Raw genomic sequence first — 17,486 nt, 5'->3', positions numbered from 1 at the left:
GCCGAGGACTATGCGCTGGTGCTTGGTATGCCCGGTACGGGCAAAACGACTACCATTGCTCATATCATCCGGGCTCTGGTATCTCAGGGGAAAAGTGTTCTGCTCACGTCGTACACACACACTGCAGTCGACAATATTCTTCTAAAGCTCAAGAACGACAAGGCACCGATTCTACGTCTTGGGGCCCCCGCCAAAGTCCATCCGGATGTTCAGCAATTTGCAATTCTTGCAGGCCAGCCTATGAAGTCCTTTGAACAGATTAAGGAGGCTTGGCACGACACACCCATTGTTGCAACCACTTGCCTCGGTGTCGGCCATGCGCTCTTCAACGAACGCACTTTCGATTACTGCATCGTCGATGAGGCGTCCCAGATCACATTGCCAATTTGTCTGGGGCCGATCAGGATGGCCAAGACTTTTGTCCTCGTTGGAGACCACAACCAGCTCCCCCCGCTGGTTCAGAATGAAGAGGCTCGGGAAGGCGGTCTTGATGTGAGCTTGTTCAAGCTTCTCTCTGACACGCACCCAGATTCGGTCGTCAACCTGGAGCATCAGTACCGTATGTGTGAAGACATCATGACTCTCAGCAACACACTCATCTACCAGGGGCGATTGCGATGTGGCACTGAGGAGCTGCGATTCAAGAAACTTGATGTGCCAAACATGAACGCACTCAAGGGTCTCCATTACGACTCTTTGTCCATGCTTAAGGCAGGCACACCGAAGTCGTTCTGCACTTCTATGACAGAAAGCTGCTGCTGGCTGCGAGACTTGCTAGACAGCGAGGCTCGGGTGCGGTTCATCAATACCGACACTCTGCAACCTCTTACCCGAGAGGAGGCCAAGGGCAACCGTATTGTCAATCCGGCTGAGGCTCGTATCGTTATTCAACTCGTCGAGAGTCTCCTTACGGTTGGGGTGCCTGACGGGGAAATCGGAGTGATGACGCACTACCGTTCTCAGCTATCACTGTTGAAGCATGGCCTTCGTGGCCATTTGGGCGTGGAAATGCACACTGCCGATCGTTTTCAAGGACGAGACAAGGATGTGGTCATCCTTTCGTTGGTTCGTAGTAATGAGAGCTGTAGCATCGGCGAGCTCTTGAAGGATTGGCGACGCATCAATGTCGCTTTCACTCGAGCCAAGACGAAGTTGCTTGTTGTGGGAAGCAAGAGCACTTTGAAGGGCAGTGGGAAGGATGAAATGCTGAGCAAGTTCATCGGTCTTATGGAGGAACGTAATTGGATCTACGACCTGCCGCCCGACGCCCTGGACAGTCATGTCTTCGATGATACAGCAACGCAAATGACAGCTAGTGGTGTTTCTCCTAACAAAGCGAGAAACACAAGCCCACGAAAGGGGTTCAGTCCACGCAAAACCCCGAAACTGGCATTGGGTGTTGACAAAGAGAATCGTCGACCTCAGCCCAAGAGGGCAAGAATTGGAGAAAAGGTACTTATGAAGGATAAAGTCATTCTCAGGGACATACTTAACGACATGACAAACGGGGCTTATTGAGGTATGCATTGGCTTGGAGTATACGGCATTGGCTTGTTACAGCAGAAGGATATACTGCTAGGATTCTGGGATGTAGGGCGTTGATAGGTATTGGCGCCGCAAGTCAGGAGATCGTTTGCGGACACTGGAAATCAATTGTTGACCTTTGCCCTTTCATCTCACTTCAATATCATCGTGACATAATGGACTTGGCGACGTTACAAACGATCCCTTGCAGAATCATCCAATCAATCATTCAGAGAGGAACAGGAAGCCAGTCAAAGATGCAGATACATATAGCAAACCCGATCTCAGAAATGAGAATTTGTCATAATTACAGATCAAAGTTCCACGCTCTATCGACTTAACAGATCACTTTTATCAATTTCCATGGTCACCGTGCTTTGCAGTAGACTGATGAGAGGTAGAGTGGAGTCAGTACGAAGCACGTGATTTCGGATTACTAACCATCCCGACGTGGATCCGAGAATCCAACTCCAATCCAATAACCTCACCCGTGTGTTGCCAACGACGCAAACTCCGATTATCGCGCGCCCGCGAAACGCACCCCTCACCCCCTCACCTTATTCAACGCCGGGTCTACGTCAATCGGGACGTCTCTTCTCTTCTCCTACCGCGAAACACAAGACACCTTACCCGAACCGAACGATGACGGCGATACGTCCGACTGCGGCCATCCGTGCCGCCCGCGCCATCAAGACTACCGCTCCCTCTGCGAGGTCCTTCTCCGTGACGACCCGCCGCGCTGGTGGTGGCTCCGACTTCGATCCCCCTACCGGCTGGCTTTGGGGCGTCAAGCCCGGCGAGAAGTACGAGAAGGAAGGTTGGGAAACGCCCTTCTACACCCTCTTCTGCGGAGGCATCATCGCCACCGGCGTTGTCCTTGCCTTCAAGCCTGACACTTCGTAAGTGCCGGCCTTTTCCTCGATGCTCCTTTGGAGACGTACCTCGCTGTCTGCATCTCTCTGGGTCTTTTGAAGGTGCTTTTGCAGCTATCTCTCAATGCCAATCGAGTTCGGCATGAGATAATTTTAATGTTGGGAAAGAGCGGCGGCTAATGTTACCCGCCTTGGCAATGTAGACTTGACACTTGGGCCCTTGAGGAGGCCAGGCGGAGATTAGAAAAGGAGGGTATCCTGCCGGATCCCGAGAAGTGAATAAGGAGAACTGCAACCTACTACGAAATTGTGCGACAACCCCGAATCACTTTTTATGCGAAGCCTGGTTTGAGATTATAGAAAGGGGATGGGGTAACGGAACACACAAAGACACCGAGCCGCGAGGATGGACATTTCTGATACGGTGAAAGAGGGGAAGAGCGAGAGGAGAAAGACAGGAGGAAAGGGAGCTCGCCCTCGATATCCGGCGGCGATGTCTTTTTTTCCCGAAAAGTGTACATGACCCTGCCTTTGAACTAGTTTTCTTTTTTCCCGCACACTTTTCTTGCACTACGAAGACTCATCTGATCTTCACGAGTCTCTTTGGATGATTGATTAGATTTGTATTGATGATGTCTCATGACGGGGATCTGAAGCTCCGTGACGATGACTTAGAAGCTTTTGGTTTCAGTACGCAAGTGACTCTTGGGCTGCGATGCTGACATTATTATTTTCATGAGAAGATTGTATATGAACAAAATATGCGCCGAGTCATCAATCCCTGGCCATGAGTCACCGGCTGCTAAAGATCGACCCATCATTCACCTCACAGAAGCTCTGAAGTGTTGAAACTTCGCAGCCGCCTATATACTTTTAGTCAGGGGTGTAAGATCAAATGTTTTTGATCATTTCAAAGCCCGCGCCTTCCTTTTGGATATCTACAAATCTATAGGCCGCTCGCTCTGCCAACTGATAATTTATGCAGCAACATAACTCCACTCGTGCTCTTCATCGCCATGCTGTCTCGCCTCCATCCAGCCCTTCATCCTCAGGGCAATCTCACCAGACTCCTCGGCCTCGCTGAGACCGCAGTTAATGGACTTGCCCTTCCAGGCGATGGTGCGAATGGGGCTGACAATGGCAGCGGTGCCAGAACCAAATGCCTCAATGAGACGGCCCTCCGAAGCAGCCTCATCGAGCTCCTTCATGGTGTACTTGCGCTCTGAGACCATCCATCCCTCGGGCACGAGCTTCTCACGGGCCAGGGACAGGACGGAGTCGCGTGTGACACCCTCGAGGATGGTGCCGTCAAGGGGCGCAGTGACAAGCTCCTTCTGGCCAGTCTCCTTGTTCCTGATGGCGGCAAACATATTCATGGTGCCGACCTCGGTGACATACTCCTCCTCGCCGAAGAGCCAAAGGTTCTGCTGGTGGCCACGGCTAGCGGCCTCGAGCTGGGGCACGATGCAGGGAGCGTAGTTCGCACCGAGCTTCTTGTCACCGACGCCGCCGGGCCAGGCACGGACAGCGTAGTCTGTGGCCTCAAGAGAGACGGCCTTGAAGCCAGTCGGGTAGTAAGGGCCGACGGGGGAGGCGATAACGTAGAGCAGGGCAGAACCGGGAGGGCCAACGCCGAGGGTCTTTTGGGTGCCGATCATGGTCGGGCGGATGTAGAGGGAATAGCCGCGCTCGTCGGGGATGTAGTGCTTTTCGAGCTGAACAAACTTGGAGATGAGCTCGATCAAAGCGGTGGGCTCGAAGGTGGGCAGGGCAATACGGGCGGCCGATTTATTGAGGCGGGCCATGTTCTTGTCCGGGCGGAAGAGCCTGACATTGTTGTTTTTGTCCTTGTAAGCCTTCATACCTTCGAAGCACTCAAAGGCGTAGTGGAAGACGCAGGTCGCAGGGTCGAGGGAGAGGTTCTGGTAGGGGACGATCTTGGGATCGAGCCAGCCCTGCTCTTGGTTCCATTCGATGGTAAGCATGTGGTCTGTGGCGGAAAGGTTAGCAGTGTGCAATTGTGCGGTAAGCTGATTAGGAACCCCGACCAGTGAACTTGCGGCCGAAGACGAGCTCTGCCGGGTTGCCTAGACTTCCCGGGTACTTGGTCTTCTCGATTGTGAGCTTTGAAGCATCGAGGCCGAGGGGCTTGGCCACGGAGGCAGCCTCGGGCTTGATACTGTAGAGCCTCGCCGATTGCCAGGTGGCGGCCAACCTGGGAGAGCACCGTGGAGCCGCTCTGAGGGCGCCGGCGGCGCGGGGGAAGAGTTGCCGCATCATGGCGACGGGTAGCGGTGTGGTGTTTGTGGGTATAAATCCGGAAAGGAGGTGAGTGTTTCCAAAACTCTATTATATAAGTAGAAAAAGTTGCAAAGTTGCTTTGGTGAACACAACGAGTGACTCTTTTGAAGAACCAAATATGAAAATCCGTCAATTGGGATCAATGGCGAATCCAATTGACTAATCGAATGCTTGACAAAAAGAACGAGAGAGGGTGGTATTCCGGCCGGAGGAGGGCGCAATTTGAGCAGGGCGTGAAGGGCGCGCAAAAGAGTCAGTGATCGGAGCGTTATCGGACCCTTGGGACGTGTAAGCCGTCGCTTTCCATCGTCGCCTAGGTCCCAGAGCTGCTGTTCAGGGTCCCGGCTCCGGAACCGTCCCGCTGTGTTAGGGTGAGGTGCATGAAAGCTGTCCTGAGGGCGCGAGCTTAGGTCAGCGACAACTCTGATTGGCCTAAGCCTCCAAGGGCAGCCCACTGCCCGCCCGTACTGCACCCCCCAAGCTCAGGTAAAGTGTGCCCAATTCGTTTTGCCGAGCCTTAAACGCAGGGGTGTGATAACTGTGGGATTGCTTTGTATTGCTGGGTAGGTACGGAGTAGTGTACACTAAAAGCATGGGATGGGCATCGTGCTGATTGTACCTTGAGACTCTCTTGCCTATCAGCGACGTGGAAGTTGACGCGGCTGCAACGCCCACATCTGAACATCTGCTTCCGAACCAACTCGTTAAACCAGTCTGCTGCGCCTGCGCGCCCTGCCTGCACCTCCTTTATTTTATTTCCGAGTGCAGCGAGACACAAGTCGCGTGTTAACAACGAAGCCTCAAAGGGTTGTCTCGTCTTTCCTGACGTCTTGTCAGCACGCATCTAACGTGCCCCTCCTGATCTGCATCCATCTCAGAGACAAAGGCCCTGCCATTCTCTCCCATAGCGTGCGCAACCGACAGCAAAATCCCGACTTGTCGCAAACTTCATATTTTACCCCCTTGGCGTGGCCGTCATGACGATCGAGTCCTCTCGAGTTGCCTTTCCTCCGCCTTGACGACGACGACCCTTACTATAAGACACAAAGGCCACATCGACGACGCCAACGACACCGACCATGTTCTCCTCGGCACTCAAGTCGATATCCTCGACAAACATCACAGCCAACTACTCCATCTCCTCGACTCAGACCTCGTCCGCCGGCCCCTGGAAGATCTACGATTGCAAGAAGAAGTCGACGGGGAAGCCCTACAGCGTTTTCGTCTTTGATAAGAAGGCTCTCGACGGCCATGGCAACAGCCTTGGCCGGTCGAGCGCATCCGCCTTCAAGCGCGCTACCGAAGAAGTTATCGAACGCTTGAAGAAGGAGGCTTCGAGCCTGGCGAAGCTGAGACACCCGAGCGTCCTCGAGCTGGTCGAACCCGTCGAGGAGACGAGGGGCGGCGGGCTTCAATTCGTCACCGAGGCTGTCACGGGTTCGCTAGCAGCACTGCTACAGGAGAAGGACGATCAAGATCGGAGTGGTAGGGTCGGCGGGCGGTCGAGCCGCTACGTCACTGAAGACTCGGACGGCGTACGCCGCCGGCGTGAACTGGAGATCGACGAGCTCGAGATCCAGAAGGGGTTGCTACAAATTAGCAAAGCTCTCGAGTTCTTGCACGAGAACGCTGGTCTGGTTCATGGAAACCTTACGCCAGATGCCATCATTGTGAATGCCAAGGTCAGCCCGTCCCTTCGAACAGGCTCAGCTCACAAGAGTCTGTGTGATCGCTAACCTGGGGTAGTCGGACTGGAAAATCAGTGGCTTGGCCTTCTGCGGTCCTTCCGAGGGCTCTAACAAGCCGACCTCCTTCCAGCCCGTCAGCTTGTCGGAGGTGCTCAACCCAGACCCTCGGCTGCCTCGGTTTGTGCAGCTGGATCTTGACTATACCTCGCCTGACTTTGTCATTGACAACAACTTTACCAACTTCGCCGACATGTTCTCGTTAGGTCTTTTAGCTGTTGCTCTTTACAACTCACCCCACCGCTCGCCCATAGAGTCACATGGCAGCTTGTCGACTTACAAGCGGACGTTCTCCTCTTCCTCAACAGTGCCGTCTGCGTCGAACGGGTTCCTATCGTCTCGCCCTCTGCCAAAGGAGCTGGTTCAGCACGTACTACCACGGCTCATCACTCGTCGACCAGCACAGCGCCTCACGGCCAAAGAGTTCCAAGAAAGTGAATACTTCAACAACGTACTTGTCTCCACCATCCGATTCCTCGATGCTTTCCCTGCAAAAACGCCAAACGAGAAAACTCAGTTCATGCGGGGTCTGATCAAAGTAATGCCCTCGTTCCCCAAGACAGTCATGGAGAAGAAACTTCTACCAGCACTGCTCGAGGAGATGAAAGACAAGGACCTTATCGCACTGATCCTGCAGAACGTGTTCACCATCATCGACTTGCTACCATCTGCGAGACGTGTCTTCGCCGAAAAGGTACGGCCAGCGTTGAAAGCAACATTTGCCCCGCCTCCTAAGAAGGACCAGCCCCCGGAGAGGGACCCTACCAAAGATGCCGGGTTGATGGTGGTGCTTGAACACATGTCAACCATTTGTAACAACTGCAATGGCAAGGAGTTTACAGATGGTAACTGAAACACGCCCGACCCCACCGGTATAAACCAGGTGCTGACATATCCCCAGACATTCTGCCTGTCGTCTACGCTGCAATCGAAGCGCCAACTCCAGCAGTGGTCGATGCGGCTCTGCGAGGCCTGCCATCTATCCTGCCAGTTCTCGACTTTAGCACTATCAAGAATGAGCTCTTTCCCGTAATTGCGGCTGTCTTTAGCAAAACGAGCAGTCTCGCCATCAAGGTGCGAGGCTGCCAGGCCTTTGTCGTTTTGTGCGGTGGCACACCAGACGGGCAAGATGATGGGCTTGATGCTTTTGGTGCTGCGAAGAAGAAACCATCGTCGTCTTCAAGCATGCTGGACAAATACACCATGCAGGAGAAAATCATCCCGTTGATCAGGGCCATCAAGACGAAAGAGCCTGCCGTCATGATGGCAGCTCACGGGGTTCTACGGGTAGTTGGTGAAGCTGCCGACGCCGAATTTGTCGCTATTGACATCCTCCCAATCCTCTGGCACATGAGTCTTGGGCCTTTGCTCAACTTGAAGCAGTTTCAGGACTTCATGGACCTTATCAAAAAGTTGTCCAAGAGAGTGGAAGACGAGCAGTCTAAGAAGCTGCAAGAGCTTTCTGGCACCAACGGCAGCGCATCCGCGCCCAATGAAGATTTCATGGCGTTCGGCGGCGTCAGCGGAACCACGTTTGACACCAATGGAGGTGCAGAAGACGACTTCGAAAGCTTAGTCAAAGGCAAGACGACGCGGACGTCAACGTCAGATGCCTTCTCAAGCTGGGATGAGATGCCTGCCTCTGCAAAAGTTACCTCGCCCGCGCCTGGAAGTAGGTCCACAACTCCAGCATTCTCGTGGTCGAGTCCCTCGCCGACTCAGACAGCACCTCCATCGGCCAAGCCTCAATCTAGTTTCCGTACAGTAACGCCTGATCTGGCCTCATTCCAAACAATGAGTCCGACATCGACCCAGTTCTCGAAGCCCTTGCAACCGGTCAAGGAGACTCCGGCCCAGCCAGCACAATCCAGTTCGACAATCAACTGGTCAACGGCGTCGGCGGTAACCTCCAACCCATGGTCATCATCTTCAACACCGACGCCAGCCTTTCCGGCCGGTAGCTCCACATCACCACCTCCAAGCTCCGCTTTTGGTGGAATAAGCGCGCCCATGTCCAACTTGTCGCTTGGTGGGCAACGGCCAGGCCTGTCGCAGTCATCGTCGTTCTCGTTGCCAGCACCGCCATCCAGCAACCCGATGGGCCTATCCGGATCATCCGGCTTTAGCCTGCCGCCTCCACCCAGTCACACGCCGCCAGTGCAATCAGGCATGAGTGCATTCAGCAAGCCTGCGGCCAACGCCGGCAGCGTGGGCATGATGGGTCAACAGCCGATGGGTAGTATGAGCAGCATGGGTAGCATGGGAAGCATGGGAAGTATGGGCTCGCGGCCTGGAATAAATATGGGTAGCATGGGGATGGCATCTGGCGGGAGCATGAACACCATGATGAACGGTAACACGGGCATGAACAACATGGCCGGGTTTCAGCAACAACATCAGCAGCAACAGAGGCCGCAGCAGAAAAGCGGGTTGGATAAGTACGAGAGTCTCATTTAGCGGTTGACTGGAAATACACAGCATGGCTGCCACAGCGGCCGGCATCTCAGGGTTGTTTATCTGATACACTCGTACACACGAATAAATGTTGATGGAGTAAGAGGTGCTTAGGGCACTGAAGAGCCATGGTGGAAATTTTGCTCAGAGAAAAACGCAATGCGAGCCGAGATAAAGAATGTTGAGGTTGCGTGGCGCAATGAGTAGAGTTGACGGGTGAGATGAGTAGAGAGGTTACGGACACGCTTGGCACGACTCATGAAGTCGCATACAACGTGATAAGTAAAAGAAGTTTGCTATAATAGCGCCGAGCGTTGTTATTCGATGGACCGAACAGAAGCCCTGCAACGTCAGGATTTCTCAGACATGGACTAAGCAAGCATAAAGCGCACTGGGGCAACTGAGGTACGGGAAAAGAGAATCTGTTTGGCCATGCCCACCAAGGCGAAGGTCCTCGAGCATCGTAGTTATGTAGACCCGAAGTGTCTGGTTTCCAAAAAAGAATCACTGTCACGGGGTGGGGCATGGAACTCATCACTTTGGTTTGATTAAAACCGTGTTTTGGGAGAGGGACCGGGTATGTTTCAAGAATGGGGGGCAAAAGGTTTGTCCATGATGATGCTATGATTCGCGGAGGGGGTGATACCTGTGGTCGGCAGTCAAGACCGGAGCCCGCCCATTGCAAAGGCGGTTTACGAGTTGGGCAAATCCGTCTCGATCCGACAAATTATCTGCTAACACTGGAGGTGTACCACCAAGGAAAGAAAATAAAGAGTAGAAGAAAAAAAGAAAAAAGAAAAAAAAAGAGAGCCCAGCTTTGAGAACTGCTGGGGAGGGGGGTTGGAGCGAACCATGACCATTTCTCAACCGGACTGAGAAATGATCGGTGTCCCTCCCGTGGAAGTGAGCGAGAGTGAAGAGAGGCGCCAAAGCGTGATTGAGAGTTGGCTAGCTTTGCTCTACGCTTGATTTGTTTGTTCTAGATAACGCAACCAGCCAGGGCCGGGGTGCGTGGCCGGTCACATGCAGGAAAAGGAACAGAGTTGGGCTGTCCGGGACAACTCTACAGGAGCGGCAGACGGGTTTATATTCATGTCCTGTTGGATTTGACAAAGACCGTGCATATTGAGAGGGGCCGATGCGGCGTTTGTGTGTTGGAATGACGGATGGACATGAGAGTCGGCTCGAGATGTTGTCAAGCCGACGGCAATGGAAGAGGGACTACTACCCCCAGAAAGATGAGACGAAGGAGTGAAAAGCAACGCGACTTTTGACTTGATGGACATCTGCCGCGAACCAGCCTGGGATTGGAGACACCTCGAGGACAGACAACCAGGGAGAGGTGGTATTAGATAAGGGAACCGTTCAGGTTAGGTACAGTTGAGTAAAGTACATTTTCTAGCGCCAAAGGGTTGAATACATCCCGGGAACGTCACTCGCTGGGATCAGACAGGCCAAGCCCAAACCCCCAGTACAGTTAGAGAGCAGTGACACTCCCGTGGGAGCCAAGCTACTCAAAAGAAACTCGTCAAAATGCCTCAAGGCACCAGAAATGTCTTCCGCAGTTGATGGACACAACGAGGAATTGTCAAAAGGGCTGAGAAACGATGGAAACAGACAACTCGATGGATGACCAAGCGTCGCCGATTAGACTGGTTTGACTGAGAGGATGTGGCTGGCGGCGGGAGAGCGCGCGCGATGCAATGTGGTGGTGTGGTGTGGTGGGCATGACAGATTGATTGACTGGGGGGGGGGGGGGGTTGGCCTCCTTCAATTGTATGTATACATACTACCTATGTATGTATGTATGTATGTATGTATGTATGTATGTGTGTGTGTGTGTGTGTGTGTGTGTGTGTCTTGGACCCGGTCGGGCATTAGCCAAACTTGGCTCGACAAGCCAGTGAACGGAACACTTGTGCAGCACAATGCCAATAGCGGCTGGCGTTAAGTTGAGAAGCGTCCACCCGTAGAGGACAAACAGGGAGACATCAGAGAGATGGACGAGTTTCACTTGGAGCCAGGTTCCGAAACTCTCTGAGGTAGGAAGACGAGACCGATGGGATAGGACGGACGATAGCACACGATGGATGATGACAAGTGGAAGGAATTAGGGATTGCGTTTGGCCCGCTGGGTCTCTGGTTGGACGGTGTTGTACACGTTCGCGAGCCGCCGCACACGCCATTACTTTCTCACTCGGAATTGAGCTTGCTGCTGCTGGTACAAAGGTAAACACGGCCTCGTGTACGGGTACCAGTCAATGTTTGAGCGGTTCCGGTCTCGTTCCCATCTCTGTGTCTAGTTAGGTAGTTAAGTCGTTAGCAGCACGCCAACCTTGTCCCAGTTTTGACACGGTTGTCCTCAAAATCATTGACGCAGTTCCTATTCACCGTCCGTCAACGCCGCCTGGATTGTAAGTAAAAGAGCAGTTTGCTTACAGCGATGCTAGTTGGACTGGGATGGCGAGAACGCAATTCTATACGGTCCCCGGAAAGCAAATGCACACATACACACACGTGGTGGCCTTGTTGGGTTTACATTCGCATTCGCATCTGCCTCTACCTCTACCTCTACCTCTGCCTCTGCCTCTGCCTCTGCCTTTGCCTTAGCTGAGTGTTGTGTTACTAAACGACTAAGACGCAGCGGAGCCACCCTGGACAACAATCTTTTTTATTTTTATTTTTATTTTATTTCATTTTATTTTTATTTTTATTTTTATTTTTGCCTTTTCTTCCCCTTTCCATTACCCTGCCTGCCCTGCTCTTACCTGGCTTGATTTCGTCGCGCAGGAAAAGGACCTGGGCTGTCTGGACTGACAGTCGCGTTGATTATACGGGTGCACCCTTTCTGCCTGTCTATCTAGCCATATTTTGTCTTTGCATGTCTCGTCCTGGTTTCCTTAGTCTCCGTGTAATCACACCTTGACGAACCTAGCTTGGCCCATTTTCCCATCCATCCATCCATCCATCCGACAGATTCATCATCATCATCATTCCGTCCATCCTTCGTTCAATCTGCTCGATTGACAATTGTCCTCTTGGCCCACCTAATCCAGATCTGCCTACTAGACTTTCGTCCACCTTCGTATGAGTTCCTTTTCTCTCCCCCTCCAGAACTCGCGTCCGTTCTCTGGAGACCAACTAGACCGCGCGATTGCTGCTAGCCTTTCCTGACCCCTTACCTTACATTTGGCCTGCTTACTTGTGTCTCCTATCTTCTTTTTCTTCCTTCTCCTTCTCTGACTTCATCACATTTACCCAACTACGACGACAACCTTTATCTTGTCTTCACTTCTTGCCTCCCTCTTCCACTTTTTATTATTATTATTATTATTCCACCCTTTCACGCGGCCTTTTCCCCTCTAGGAACATAAACCTCAACCAGAACCCATCCATCCATTCCAGACCGTGCCATCCGTTCCGTTTCGGCCGGTCGGTGTTTATTTTTATTTCCTGCCTCGCCCCCCTCCGAACCCTGCAACTCTTGTTCCTTCTCTTTTCGCCCCGGGATCAAACGCAACTCGTCGCCTTACACAACCAACCTTAACCAGCCTTTAATCATCACTGCCTCTGATCATCACGAGCTGCAGATTAACTCGTATACTCCGTCTCTGGCCCTGTCTCTTGTTAGACAGAAAGAAAGAAAGAAAAACCAAGCCCACAGCACAGTGTCTTCGCCGTCACGCCACCCCCAGGGAGATAGATAACCGACGACTTTCGAGCGGAAAGGCGGAACTCGGCCACATCTAACCTCATTCGCACCCAAGGCATCCTCTTTTTTCCCTCCTTTTCTCTCACTCTAACCCTCACCTCACTCTCACACTCAAATCCACACAACCGCGCGCACCTTTGAGGGCCCGACCGTGCGCAACTTGTCAGATTCCTCTTGCCGTCAAAACCAACGCACCACACCGCAACACATCAATTCTTTTTTTGCCTTTTACTATTGCCAACTCCGGTCTGTTTGCCACTCTCACTATCCTTCAACCTTGTCTTGTGCGAGGGAATCTGGAAAGAGAGAGTGAGAGAGAAAATTAGGTCCAATTGTAACTTCCCACTTTACACGATCTGACCGCCCAACTCTGGTCGCTCTTCATTTCCCCTTTACCAAGCCCATACCAGTCCAGCCTTTGTCCAGTCCATCTTTTTGCGCTGTCTCACAAATACACCAACCCATCGGCTGGTCGGCATCACGCACCCCTATCAACCAGACACGTACACCCCCGGCTAGTTAGCGACTCTTTTGCTCAGCTCAGCCCTTATCAACTCAGAACACCCATCTCGTACTAGCCCTGACCTACTTACTCTCTTCACGAGTTTCGTCAACTATTCCTTCTCCATCATCCCAAACCAAACCTAACCCCGAGTCAAGTGGCCCCGACAAGCAGGGAAAGCAAGATGAAGACTCAACGGGCGACGACAAAGACCGTCACGGTCAAGAAGCGCGGCAAAAACAAACCCAAGGCCGCCGCCGCGTACAAGATTGACAACCTTCAGGCCCCCGAAAGTCCAACCCTCGAGGAAATCAAGCACGCCGTCGGCCTTCAGGAACTCGAGGAACGCGTCAAAGACGCCAAGGAGTCGGCATGGGAGACCGACTCGCTGCTGGAAGATGCCATCGCTGAGCTGGGCGATGCGAAACTCTCTTTGGATGGTAAGCCACAGTCGCTCACTTCAATCCTTATCAAAAGCCCTCATTCCCCAGGCAAGCATGACAATCCGCTGCTACTTTTGGCCTTGGATTACGTGTTCCTCTCATCATTGTCTTTTGTGCTGGCATGCTAACTGGTCAACCACCCCCTCCTCAAAAAAAGATCCTGACATCTGCACGCCTGACGAAGCCATGGGTCTGCGCCACCAACTCAGAGCCCTTGGTCCCGCAGAATTCTGTAGAAGAACCGTCGACGCCGGCCGCTACACGGCCAAGAAGTTGCTGTCGGCTTTTGGCCTCAAGCCGCCCGCCTTCCTGGAGGGCGCTGAAGACGAGGCCTACTTTAGCCTCTTGTCGCTAGCCATCAGCAGGGAGCTGTCCAAGCGCGCCAAGCTGACCCGTTACAACACGGTTGACGACGCCGTGGAGTTGCTGCAGCGGAGCAAGAACATCATCGTCCTCACCGGCGCCGGCATCTCGACCTCACTCGGCATCCCAGACTTCCGTTCAAAGGGCGGTCTCTACTCGCAGCTCGAGCACCTGGGACTAAATGACCCCCAAGAGGTGTTTGACATTTCCGTCTTCAAGCAAGACCCAACCACATTCTACACCGTCGCTAAGGACATCCTGCCCTCCACCAACCGCTTCACGCCGACTCATGCCTTCATCTCCATGCTTGAGAAGCAGGGCAAGCTGCTCACAAACTACACGCAGAACATTGACAACCTCGAAGCCAAGGCCGGCATCTCTGCCGACAAGCTCATCCAGTGCCACGGCTCCTTCGCAACCGCCACGTGCGTCCAGTGTGGCTTCAAGTGCGTCGGCGATGACATCTTTCCCGACATCAAGGCGGGCAGGATCCCGCGCTGCCCTCGCTGCGTCCAGAACCTCCGCCCCAATGGCAGCGCGAAGCGTAAGAGGTCGGCGGGCACCGAGCGCAAGCGCCGCAGATTCAGCTCTGACGATGACTCGGTGTCGGACGGGGAGTACGACATGCCCAGCGTAGGCGTCATGAAGCCAGACATCACCTTCTTCGGCGAGGCGTTGCCTGACGAGTTCAGCAGGCGCCTGACGGAGCACGACCGCGACAAGGCAGACCTTGTCATCGTCATTGGCACGAGTCTGAAGGTGACGCCGGTGTCGGAAATAGTGAGCTGGCTGCCGGCCAACATCCCTCAGATCTACATCTCGCGACAGGCCGTCAACCACATCAACTTCGACATCGATCTGCTTGGCGACTGCGACGTCGTCGTCTCGGAGCTGTGCCGGCGCGCTGGCTGGCCGTTAAAGCACGAGATGGTCCCCGAGGACCAGGTCGTCGGCGTCAAGCCCGACGGCGGTTGTGTCAGCAGACACATTTTTGAGGCTGTCAACCATCAACCCCAGGCCCAGGAACCGCAAGAGTCTGGACAGCAGCAGCAGAAGCAGAAGCAGAAGCAGCGAGGCATCAAGATTGAACCCGGCACCGTGAAGCCCAAAAACGAGCCCAGAAAGCCTAGGAAGTCTAGTTGAATACGCAACTCCTTGTCTGCGACGGCGACCTTTTCTGACGACGACAACCTCGATTTGTCCCTCTTTGTGTTACTTCTTGTTTTGCTTCATTCGCTGTCTCGGCGCTACAGATACCCTTCTTACTCAGTCATTGATCTGAGAGCGCGCGCGCTTCAGGCGGGCGGTCCTCATTGACGGGTTAGCCAACTCGGCCATACCACCGCCATACCAGGACTTTGATTCGACGTGACGCCCCAACAAGCCCCAGACCTAAGACCGGAACGGCAAACCATTTGCCGGTAACTGCGACGAAAGCTTCAACCCACAACGCATCACATCACTACCTCTTATCCTGTTGCTGTGGGCCGTCGCACACATGTCGCGCCCTTTTGGCTATTTTCCTCACCGCATGTCAACAAAGAGGGCCAAGCAATGACGCCTGGCGGAAGAACCTTGGGCGCACCTTGTGTTCCCCACCTCGACGACACCCCGATGCGGTCGATGGATGTTGCGGTCTGGGACAAAACACAACCACCCTGATTCGCCCTACTAATCCCCATTGAGTTGTGTGTTTTCGTCCCACCGCCCTTTGGCTCGCTTGTTCTTGCCTCCTACAATGACAAGAGTTGTCTTAAAAGACTTCTAAAACGAGATACCAAGACTGCCGAGTTGCGCGTTTCCTGACGATACTACGGATTGCCAGGACAATGCTTTATGCACTCGACCTTTCCCTTTTCCTTTTGTCTTTTGTAGTTCATCGGCAAAGGCACGCGGGTTGACGGTTTGCGCAGATGGTTCGTAGCGATCTGGGAAACGCAAGAAAAAGAAAGGGAAAAAAGTCGGGGGACGTTGGCATCAATGGGTTACTTATCCCCATTCTTTTCTGTCCTTTCCTCTGTCTTTTCTCTTTTTTTTTTTTTTTTTAACTCATCAACTCATTTTGTCTTCCCAGGGGAGTCTGGCTCATTTCCTCTGCTTTACTCTCAATAGGCCCTCTCTTTTATGTTTGTGTGTTTGTGTGTCAGAATACCTAGAACCCCTACAGAGGTTTCCTGCTTTTCGTTTTTTCTCTTTTCTTGGTCAGCTTCCTTTAGTTCGTCATCCATACAGGCGGGCTTAGAGACAGGACAGAAAGACAGGTAGTTTCGATAGCGAACTCCAACGATCACGAGATCAAATCATCCAACTATTACTATGTGCGAAGCATGACTGGTTGACTGATATGCAGTATGGTATAAAAGGTACTAGTTAGTGCCTTGCCTCGCTGACGACAAAGAGGGCCTGGCGCAGAGGTGATTCAACCCCCCACCCTCCGACGGCAAACGCCTCATTATCTCCTCGTCGCCCGCCCTCCGTCTTACGTGCACCGAACATGCGCTACTTTACATGCAGAGTGTGCTCCGAGGTCTACCTGGCAACTGTAGTTGATGTGGCCAATTTCCTGCCGAATGAGGCTTTCCGTAGTTGATAATGCAGGCCGAGGAAGGATGTATACTCTGTGGCTTGGCGAGAGGAAGGTTTCTTGTCTATTCGGCGAAGGGGTAGATATCCCCCTACTACCATTGACTCAATCCTAGGCTCTTAACGCCGCCTTGCCTCAACCGATGTGCTTCAGCCTAAAGTTTAACGGGTGTCCCCAGTTTTGAGGTGCTGATGAATCCACCTTCGATGGAGGCGGAGTTTTACCAGTCGGGGGGGGGGGGGGGGGGGGGGGGGGCGGTATCCGGACTCTAGAAATGAGAGAAAGAGTAAGCTCGTATTCACTCTTCCTAGTGAAAAGGAGACTTCACTTTACTACTAGCTAGGACAAACAAAGAAACAGCCGCTGAAGGGCTGTGATGCACACCTGCTTGCTGCCTCCGGGAGGCTACAGGACACACTCCTGCAGACACACGACAACAGTAGAGGGGTCTGATAAATCAACTACTCTAGCGTCAGTGCTGCGGACCGAGACTTGTTCATGTATGACGGCGACGGCGGGAAAAGGCAGCCGCCCTATGCGATGGGCATCCTTCGTTGGCAAGTCAGCGACGCCGCCACGAGCCCCGCCAAAGTCGCAGGAGATCCTTCGCTTCCTCCCGTCGGGCATCAGATGGCTGTCAGGTGCCTGACCGAGGAAGCAATGGTTCTGATTGTATTTGTATTCTAATTTTGTCAAACCGCGTGGGAATACCCTCTTGTGCAGTAACTGACGGGTTGAATAACCAATCTCCCCCCCCCCCCCCAATCTTTTTCTTTCTTTTTTTTTTCTCTTATAGGGAAACGGTCGTTAAACGCTCGACACATTTGGGCGAGATGACGATGACGTCGCTGTTCTCGTGATACGTCAAAACCTCGCTGGACTTGACTGTCCTTGTCCGCGCCCTTATCTCCCATCTCTGTCCCGCCAAGCGAGTCAGGTTCCTTATGCTGCTTGGGGCTCTAGACGTTGCATTATGCCACTTTACT

At 53.1% G+C, this 17,486-nt stretch overlaps 5 protein-coding genes across 5 annotated transcripts; 3 read left to right on the top strand and 2 right to left on the bottom strand.

Moving 5' to 3' along the window:
• The first annotated feature begins 2,016 nt into the window (after positions 1–2,016).
• Positions 2,017–3,024, top strand: LY79DRAFT_215448 (NADH:ubiquinone oxidoreductase 11.6kD subunit). Its single transcript, XM_060551569.1, has 2 exons — positions 2,017–2,423; positions 2,600–3,024. The coding sequence occupies exons 1-2, from the start codon at positions 2,167–2,169 to the stop codon at positions 2,673–2,675; spliced, it is 333 nt and encodes a 110-aa protein (XP_060414104.1). The 5' UTR covers positions 2,017–2,166; the 3' UTR covers positions 2,676–3,024.
• A 349-nt stretch (positions 3,025–3,373) lies between these two features.
• Positions 3,374–4,676, bottom strand: LY79DRAFT_515636 (branched-chain amino acid aminotransferase; the record flags this gene model as incomplete). The annotated part of the gene is made up of 2 exons (XM_060554734.1): positions 3,374–4,386; positions 4,445–4,676. 2 exons carry the CDS (start codon positions 4,674–4,676, stop codon positions 3,374–3,376), a joined length of 1,245 nt encoding a protein of 414 aa, XP_060414103.1.
• Positions 4,677–5,776: 1,100 nt separating this feature from the next.
• Positions 5,777–8,899, top strand: LY79DRAFT_579849 (kinase-like domain-containing protein; the record flags this gene model as incomplete). The annotated part of the gene is made up of 3 exons (XM_060560053.1): positions 5,777–6,379; positions 6,444–7,287; positions 7,326–8,899. The coding sequence occupies 3 exons, from the start codon at positions 5,777–5,779 to the stop codon at positions 8,897–8,899; spliced, it is 3,021 nt and encodes a 1,006-aa protein (XP_060414102.1).
• Positions 8,900–10,724: 1,825 nt separating this feature from the next.
• On the bottom strand, positions 10,725–11,112 carry LY79DRAFT_554374 (uncharacterized protein). Its single transcript, XM_060557852.1, has one exon. The coding sequence runs from the start codon at positions 11,080–11,082 to the stop codon at positions 10,888–10,890; it is 195 nt and encodes a 64-aa protein (XP_060414101.1). The 5' UTR covers positions 11,083–11,112; the 3' UTR covers positions 10,725–10,887.
• Positions 11,113–13,294: 2,182 nt separating this feature from the next.
• Positions 13,295–15,059, top strand: LY79DRAFT_515539 (Sir2 family protein; the record flags this gene model as incomplete). The annotated part of the gene is made up of 2 exons (XM_060554726.1): positions 13,295–13,550; positions 13,711–15,059. The coding sequence occupies 2 exons, from the start codon at positions 13,295–13,297 to the stop codon at positions 15,057–15,059; spliced, it is 1,605 nt and encodes a 534-aa protein (XP_060414100.1).
• Between the last annotated feature and the right edge of the window lie 2,427 nt (positions 15,060–17,486).

This window comes from Colletotrichum navitas, assembly GCF_030913465.1.
Source record: "Colletotrichum navitas strain CBS 125086 chromosome Unknown LY79scaffold_30, whole genome shotgun sequence".
Taxonomy (NCBI): domain Eukaryota; kingdom Fungi; phylum Ascomycota; class Sordariomycetes; order Glomerellales; family Glomerellaceae; genus Colletotrichum; species Colletotrichum navitas.
Note: the sequence above shows the minus strand (reverse complement) of the source record. Positions and strands in the feature narration are given on the sequence as shown.